The following is a 9,331-nucleotide window of genomic DNA, read 5'->3' as shown; positions in this document are numbered from 1 at the left end:
TCCCCCCTTTCAACCTGGCCTGGGTGTTTTGGGTATATCACTCTTGGATAGGTTAACATGTATCTTTTTCACTTTTTGAACTATATCTAAATAGATTAGCCTTTAAATAGAATTCTTTAGAAATGTCGTATTTCATTTCAAGCTCAACAACAAAGTAAAAACTCTTTACCATTTCTTTCAAACACTCCAAGCTCTCTAACTCCCTTTATACTTTATCCTCCTCTCCAGTCCAGGAACTATAGTGTCCCGTGACCTATTGAGCCCGGAACAGAAAGGCCAGCTGGCCAGGGTGCCAGGAGCCTCACGGTGTTCTCAACCCCACATGCAGGTGAACTCGCTGTCTTCCCCAACATTGAGTGCTTGGACCACACATCACGTAGCTCCCTCCTCACTCTCAACCAAGTAGGGCAGGGAAAGCCTTCTGCAGAGAGAAGCAAATGTCTGGAACGAAGTACAAAATCTCTGAGTTACGCCGGTGGTGTGTTCCATCCAACTCTATTTTGTTTTCCAAACCTGTTACTCTTATTTCAGCAAACTCAGACTGGTCCCGAGTTTCGTATCCATATGTTCAGTGTTGTGGTTGAGACTTCTGCTGCGAAGCTCGTATACGGGGTCCAGCAGAAGTGACGCCTGCTTGAGTGTGCTTGGGAGGGTAATGATTAGTGGAAGAGTTTATAGTTTTAATTTGAGTGTTTCCCCTAGAATGTCATATGGCATGCTCGAGTGGGATACTGTTATGTTACAGAATGACATGCTCATGATTTTGTAACACAAAAGGGGCGTTATTTGTGCTGGACCCCGTACAATGCGATACTGGGCTTGTGAAACTGTGTGGCCATTTCACAAGAACCTTTGATTACCTGTGACGTAGGCAGAAATGGTTGCATTGTTTTTCCGATTCTCCGGTAAAAGCTGAACGCGAATACATGTAGTGTGGTTCTTCCATAAAGAAACATTTTACCTGAGATTCTAACAATTAGTAAATCTAATTCTATTATTTTTGTACTGCCAGTCACATATGAAAAGAACTTCATTCTACCTGGCTCTTCTTCTTACTCTGGGTATTGTGTCCCTGAATCTCGCCCAAACAAAATATCAAGGTTTAAGGAATGCACTACTTGATTTACTGTGGATTGCAGATTTTTATGGTGGATATCAAAAACGTTTTCCAGTACTGGAATATAGGGGGAATTTTAATATAAGTCTCTGTGAGCCGAGTGGTAATAAGAGTTATTCCCATTGCCCCGTAAGGATGTCCTTGCAATATTTGAAAAGTAAAGTGTTGGGGTTTTTTTTTTATTTTTTTACCTCTATGAAATCTGTTTTATGTGTTATAAAGCTGTTATTGAATTTAGAAAATAAAACTGGATGAACTATTTGCAGGCAGTATACACTAGAGCTAGTCACAAGGCTTGAGGAGGTGGGCTTGGCTTTCCTACCTTGCAAAGCTTTTGGGTATTACACACACAGGCCTGGACTCCATCACTGCAACCTGGGCAGCGGTCTGTTTTTATGTTACAGGCAATGAAAGCTTAGAAGAAAACTATGTCCAGGACAGTAAGATGGGCTTTGTCATCAATGCCATCTATGCCATGGCCCACGGGCTGCAGAACATGCACCACGCACTCTGCCCCGGCCACGTGGGCCTCTGCGATGCCATGAAGCCCATCGACGGCAGCAAGCTCCTGGACTTCCTCGTCAAGTCCACGTTCGTCGGTGTGTCTGGAGAGGAGGTGTGGTTTGACGAGAAAGGGGACGCTCCCGGAAGGTAAAGCCCTTTCCCAAAATGGATCCGAATAGCCTGTGAGCCTCCCTGAGCCTGATGGATGGCGATTCTGTCTCCCTTTGGTTCCTTGGTGTCTGGGTGTCATGAGCATGGATACAGCTAGAAAGCTGAACAGACAGGGCTAATGGTGGCTGGAAATTTATTCTAAAACATGGCAAAGCTTACTGCAAACATGCACAGTCCTGCATCCTGCCAGTACTACACCTCTACCCAGCTCTCACTCCATCCCTTTCCAGAGACCACCTGGGACCACCCTGCCGGCCCAGAAAACTCAAGGGGCTACACCTAACCAGCGGAGCCCTCCCTGGCCCTGCCAGGGTCAGGCCAGAGTTGCTTTCTGATTGATTGCTGCAAGGCCATACTGGCTGTAAAATATTTTGATATCACCCCTGCTTACAGAGTCTAATGTATGAAGAGAAGAAAGTCATACGCNAAGCCGTTATTGAATTTAGAAAATAAAACTGGATGAACTATTTGCAGGCAGTATACACTAGAGCTAGTCATAAGGCTTGAGGAGGTGGGCTTGGCTTTCCTACCTTGCAAAGCTTTTGGGTATTACACACACAGGCCTGGACTCCATCACTGCAACCTGGGCAGCGGTCTGTTTTTATGTTACAGGCAATGAAAGCTTAGAAGAAAACTATGTCCAGGACAGTAAGATGGGCTTTGTCATCAATGCCATCTATGCCATGGCCCACGGGCTGCAGAACATGCACCACGCACTCTGCCCCGGCCACGTGGGCCTCTGCGATGCCATGAAGCCCATCGACGGCAGCAAGCTCCTGGACTTCCTCGTCAAGTCCACGTTCGTCGGTGTGTCTGGAGAGGAGGTGTGGTTTGACGAGAAAGGGGACGCTCCCGGAAGGTAAAGCCCTTTCCCAAAATGGATCCGAATAGCCTGTGAGCCTCCCTGAGCCTGATGGATGGCGATTCTGTCTCCCTTTGGTTCCTTGGTGTCTGGGTGTCATGAGCATGGATACAGCTAGAAAGCTGAACAGACAGGGCTAATGGTGGCTGGAACTTTATTCTAAAACATGGCAAAGCTTACTGCAAACATGCACAGTCCCGCATCCTGCCAGTACTACACCTCTACCCAGCTCTCACTCCATCCCTTTCCAGAGACCACCTGGGACCACCCTGCCGGCCCAGAAAACTCAAGGGGCTACACCTAACCAGCGGAGCCCTCCCTGGCCCTGCCAGGGTCAGGCCAGAGTTGCTTTCTGATTGATTGCTGCAAGGCCATACTGGCTGTAAAATATTTTGATATCACCCCTGCTTACAGAGTCTAATGTATGAAGAGAATAAAGTCATACGCAGGTATCCTGTATTCTCAGGCTACCTTGTATTCTGCCTGAAACAAGAAAGGAGAGAATCTCCTTTCTGGTGTTGAGTTGCTATGGCTTCCAAAGAATTAATCAAGAAGCAGAGGAGCCCTGGCTGGTGTGGCTCAGTGGATTGAACACAGGCCTGTGAACCAAAGGGTCGCTGGTTTAATTCCAGTCAGGGTACATGCCTGGATTATGGGCCGGGTCCCCATTTGAGGGCACACAAGAGGCAACCACACATTGATGTTTCTCTCCCTCTCTTTCTCCTTCCATTCTTCTCTCTCTAAAAATAGATAAATAAAATTTCAAGAAAAAAGAACCAGAGGAACATTGAATCTATTTAATATATATGTATTTTCCTAAGTCATTTTATGTTCAGTCTGTTCTGCAACACTTGCTTTTGTAACACCAGTTAGCTCGTGTTGCATTGGGACGTGGAGAATGATGTCAGTACGAAGAATAGTTATACTTGTTGATATGAATTTTCTGAGACCAGGCATAATCAGAAGAGTTAAATAGGGATTCAAACTTGCAACAGGAAGGAAAAAACTCTCAGCGTGGCTGCTGCACAGTGTGCCCACAAGCTTGTCTTTTGCTCATAAGCAGTGTCTTTCAGTGCGTGATTTTGCAGAAGGAGAGATTTTAGGAAAGCATATGCCGCGTTGGAATGGAACATCAAGGCATCTAATCCTCACAGCTATAAGCAGAGCGTTTCTGTTTTTTACAGTGGATAACACTCAGTGTCAGAGAAACCAAGAAACTTCCCTAAAATCACTCCAAGAGTAGCTGATGGAGGCAGTGCTGCCTGAACTGAGACTTTTAGTCTTTTCGCCACATCACTCTGCCTTTTAGCTCATCCTAAAATTAGGCGAGGCTGCTGGCAGAGCTCTTAATGTCATTTCAAAGGAACTGTAAGAGATTATTTGGGAGACACACTGGAAGAGACCCTAAATAATTCTCTACATATCTCTTCTTTTCATGTAAACTTTAAGTTCTGCATTTAGAGAGTGACTTGTGGGGCCCAAGCGGAACCTCCCTGTTCAAATCCAACAGCTCTACGAAGATAAATTTTATAAACAATTCTCAGGAATTAAACGATGCATTTATTAGATTCCTTCCAAGCTTCCATTAGGTGGGAGCAGGTTTAGGGGAAAATGTGACTAGATGGATGGAGTGACTGAGGGTCTGGGCCTGTGGAAAGCCGGCAAGTGGCGAGCACCTTAGAGGAAGTGACAGAAGGAAGCGGTGGGTCTGAGAATCAGACCGCGACTGCCCCCTTTAAACCCATAGTTGTCATGCCAGGTTCCCCTGGGAACCAAGCTCTGTAAAAGTTTGGATTTGGAGTGGAAACCTCCCTTCGCGATTCTATACGATAACATACACAATGTGCCCAGCATGGGGCCAGATGCATTTTAGATCCTCAATAGGTAAGTTATCCAAAATATAGGCACACAATTTCGGCTTGTTTCTTCTCCATCTTTAATTACATATTTAAATCAAGAGCCTTCCCTGGGTCTCTTCTCCAGGATCATTTCCTCGTGTTTGAAATCGATCACCTTCATCTGTGATTAGTTTCTGTTTCAACCACCTCCCTCTGCTTCCGTCTCCTGTCATAATACCATCCAAGCTTTTCGGTTCCTCTTGTCATTATTTTAGTTACTCATCATGTAGCATAAACTGGGTGATTGAGAGGGTGCCGTAAAGATGTAATTTACAGCATGAGGACACTCTGAGTCAATGTCAACACGCTGAGGAGGGACTCGGGCCAGCAGAGAAGAGCTGGGTCCCGTGCCCGTTGCTCACACAATGAAGGGGACGGCCCCTCTGTAGTAAGTCAGCACTTTTCCCTTGGTGATTTTCAGTATTTTCTTCCTATGGCTTTTGGGACTTTTTCAAAATGTGCTTTCATGCCTAAATATTCTGAGTTTTTAGTTTCTACATGCTAATGAAGTATGAACTGGTTTTTCCCTTATGAAGAGCAAATGAGGAAGTTGAAATAAAAGTCTCAGAACACTCATTTATAGGAAAAAGGTGCTCTAAAGCTAGCATCACATTCAAACCTTCATTGAGAGCACATAAAGAGATTTAATGATGTAATAATGAGCAAACCATAAAAATGAAAGGGAATGAAGAAGGAAAGTATTCACGGTGAACATTCACAGCAGGTGCTATACCCAAGAGTTCAGAATGGAAAACCACTGGAGGTGTCGATTAGTATCATCAGTCAGTAGAAGGAGCGTGAACCATCCGCCCACAGTTAACAGCCATGTGGGTATCACTTAGGCAGCCACTCTGAAGAACATCCTGGTCTGTCTTAGCCACCAGGAGAATAAGAACCCGCTGGTAGCCAAAAGTCAGAACAGGCAAGAGATGTAACTCTAGGTAAGTTTTGTTCCCCTGGAAAAGCAGAGAAAAGACATCCTTTATTCTCGCAGAGTCTCCCCTTTCCATTTAGGTGGCTGCTATTTATGGAAGTTGCTGAAATCCAGATGTGGAGAAAGCACTAGCTACCTGTGGGTGACAAAATACATTTGCACATTAAGAGCAGGAACTAGGCCAGATACAGCCAAAGGTTTCAGACACCAACTAAGGTTGACTGGTAGGAGCTTCCTGGAGTGTTGGGCTGAGGATGAGTCTGAGTCTGAATCAGGTTTAGAAAGAATTCCAGGATGAATGAAGTAGGGGAATTGGGGGGAGGAGCAAGAAAGCTAAAGAAGAGAAATATGTGTTGATTAACTGCCATCTATTTCTTTGGGTCAAGGGCAAAGAGCCAGAGACAATGCAGCTGATATCCTAGTGCAGGAGGGTGAAAACCTTGCAGAGGCATCACAGAAAACAGTCCCACTTTGCAGGGTCCAGAGAGAGCCAGGCCTTCGTGTCCGGGAAACTGCCACATGAGTTATAATTTACTTGGAGTACATAGCAACATGCAGAGAAGATTGAAGGGTGCCAGAAATTTTTCGATGACTGAGAGATAAATGGCCGTGACAATTCAAAGATGCTCTCCAGTTTTCTTATGATCATGGAAATAACTAGAGTCTTTTAAGGCATTCATAGAAATACACATGTGAATGATATGTTGATACTGCTTTCCAAATATGCCTTTGCCCCAGTCGTGGAATGGTTTTTACATACCTTATGTTCATAAATCCCCACAAGAAGCCCATGATCCTTAAGGAGTTTAGTGGCATTCCTCAGTAGTTTAACCTACTGTTAAAAAGGTAGAAAAGAGGTTCCGCCTTACACATCTCAGTGACAAGTCCTGCCTTGTTTTCATTGCACTGGGAAATGCTCCTCACTGCCCACAGTGGAGAATGATGAGGTCTGGTCCCCAGAACACACTCTGGCTGCAGCCAAGATTTCTATGTGTAGATTTGTCTGGGCATAGCATTGCAGCAATTGAAATTACTGAAATGTTTGCCCTAACCAGGGAAGAGACAAGTTTAAATGTCAACATGTTAAATCCCCAATACCCTTGTTGATTAAAGATGCGTTTCTCAGATTTCTTGCTCTGATGGCATTTAAAATAGGCTCCACACTTGAGAAAATTCGCCTCTATCAATCCAGTGTAATAAAATGGCAACTGAATGTAAATTAAAACATTGGAATAAAAGAAATCAAGTTAAGAAATTCATATTCTCAAGACTTGTTACTTGTTCAAACAAAAACTTAGTGAACAATACTTTGGAGGAGATGATGAGCTCAGCACACATAGATACATGGAATTAGGTTTTGGAGAATAAGCCTAGAGAAAGTGTAAGACTACTATATTCTTTAGCAAATATGGATAATACACAGAATCTAAGATTGGAATACACATTTGGGAAAATTAGAGGAAACATTACAAATAAACTAAGATGTCGATAGTAGTTGGTAGTAGGACGTGGGGTGGTTCTAGCTTTTATCTTCCTTCCCTCCATTCTGTATTTGCCAGATTGCTTGGTCATCTGCATTATGTCCATATTCTCCATGACACACATGCTGTTTTCTTTGCAGGTATGATATCATGAATCTTCAGTACACTGACGCTAATCGCTATGACTATGTACACGTGGGCACCTGGCACGAAGGGGTGTTGAACATTGACGACTACAAAATCCAGATGAACAAGAGCGGGATGGTGCGGTCTGTGTGCAGTGAGCCCTGCCTGAAGGGCCAGATTAAGGTGAGCCGGCCACAGATGTGTTCTTGGGTGGTGCTCATGAGGAAGGTTTCTACCAGGACATGAAGAAACACAGACATTTTTCTTAAACAAGGTTGTCCAGAAAGAATAGACCAGGCTTACTCTTATTATGCTTGTGGTTCGCTAAAATAAAGTAAAATAAAATAAAGAAGATTAGCACATGGAATAGAGAAACAATTTGAATACTTAGAATAATATTTAATTAAATCACTATGATGAGGCAGGATTTTAAATACAATATAGAAAGCAAGGGGATGAATAATCTGATTTAAAAATTGAAACAGAAGTAAACCTGGAAACCCAAACCAGTGGTACTGGTTAGCCATAGTTCTAGTTGTTGTTCAAGAAACAATGCTAAATAAGCATTTAACTAAAACAAAAGAAGTTGAAATGAGGGAACACAGAAGCACAGCTTATCATTTCTCCACCGGGTGCTTTGATTTTTCCTGAAACTGGCATTTGCTAGTCAAGAGAGATTCCTCACTTTCTGATTATTCTCAAGTGGTTTGTGTTTGTTTTTTTTTTACAGCTTGGGACAAATGAGTAACCATAATATTACTGTATACATAAAACTGGGGTAAATAAACATCAGATAGCGAGCATTTAGCTGGACGTGCTAGAAAGACTTCTCGGTGAAGAAGACACAGAAGCAGCCCTCTGTAAACCCCGCCACTTGAACCGGACTGGATCATGCACTAGGAAATGGAGGGGAGGGGACCGATGGTGGCAAGAGTGTAGATTAAATGGCCTAACGGGTCTTTCCATCTCTAATTTTCTGTGATTCATCTCTGGGAGCAGACAAGGCTGTCACATAAATGTCTCACCCAGCAGAGCTGGATCTGGAGTAGATGCTGTGGGTGGCTCTGGCTCTGTCACCGTGCGGCCATGGCCACAATGCTGTGCTATCTGGGGAATTGTGGGACTACCTACGCAGGGGTGAAGGGCACTCAGGTGTCTTAGCGCAAAAATCTGATCATGTGCAGAAGTGTCCATACGGAGCCTGGAAAAGCTTTATCACTCCTGGTCACAGAAGGTGGACGACGTGCCACCTGCAACATCTTACAGCAGCTGAGGAAGGCTGCGCCAATGGACTCAGCCTCTCAGGGATACCAGCCACTTCGAGATGAAGCGAACTGCTGAGACACTCTAAGTAGCTTGCGCCTTCTCTGCAGAAATGATGTTAAAAATATTTAATAATTGTCATGACAACTCACCAACCAGAATCAGCTCCATTCTAGTGCTGTGACAGGGTGCTGGCGGCCACCTGCCATGTTTACAGTTAATCCTTAAATTGTTAGATTTTGGAGAGATTTAGGCAAGGGGCCCTAAAAAGCTCACACAGTGTGGGGTATTCAGGAGGCTTAAAGATACCATTAGTTTCCCCTCGGAGCCCAAGTATTTCCGTCTTGTGAGCACAGCTCCAGCCAAACCACCGCATGAGCGGGATGTCAGCACCGCTTTTCCCCAGCGCATCTTTGATTGTCCTGATGAAATTCGTTCGCACAAGACTGTCCTGTGGTATGTAGGAACGTATCCTCTGAAATCCCAGGCCCCACATCTCACTGACTGCTGCCATGAGATACTGGAGAACTGGATTCTGCGTTCATCATCTTTTCTGGATGGTGGAGAAAACAGGACATCGGAGCCCTAAAGTCAAATGATGGAGACAGTACAGAAGCCCTGAGTTCGTGGACTTCTGTGGCCCAAACGATGTCACATGTTCGACTCAGGCCCCCCTTCCAGTGTGGGTGGTAGCATAGAGTCTGTCTTGCAGACAACTGCTGTGAAACAGTTTATGGAACTACAAAGTTGGCTCTTGCAGAGTATAGGGGGTGGGGGACCCTGGCGAGAGAAAACAAATTGTCCTAAAGGTTCACAGCGCTCCAGCTCCCTCTCACGATGCCCTCCTGTTCCACTGGTTGCCGGCATGCCATGAATGCAGCTCCTACCTGGTGTGTGTTCCGAGGGGAGGCCTTCCCCACGCAGGTTCGGAGGAGAGGCTAGCTGCATACATCTGCGCCTAGACACTGAAGTATT

The 9,331-nt window shown here is 44.8% G+C and overlaps 1 protein-coding gene across 1 annotated transcript in view; it reads left to right on the top strand.

Moving 5' to 3' along the window:
• The first annotated feature begins 7,113 nt into the window (after nt 1-7,113).
• The window catches only part of LOC118978978 (metabotropic glutamate receptor 1), a 52,370-nt gene continuing 50,152 nt past the window's right edge, over nt 7,114-9,331 (top strand). The window contains exon 1 of the mRNA XM_037034813.1: nt 7,114-7,276. Coding sequence (XP_036890708.1) covers nt 7,118-7,276 — 159 coding nt within the window. The 5' untranslated portion in view covers nt 7,114-7,117. The remainder of the gene's footprint in view (nt 7,277-9,331) is intronic.

This window comes from Sturnira hondurensis, unplaced genomic scaffold, assembly GCF_014824575.4.
Source record: "Sturnira hondurensis isolate 20B ecotype Veracruz unplaced genomic scaffold, ASM1482457v3 Scaffold0022201, whole genome shotgun sequence".
Lineage (NCBI taxonomy): Eukaryota > Metazoa > Chordata > Mammalia > Chiroptera > Phyllostomidae > Sturnira > Sturnira hondurensis.
Note: the sequence above shows the minus strand (reverse complement) of the source record. Positions and strands in the feature narration are given on the sequence as shown.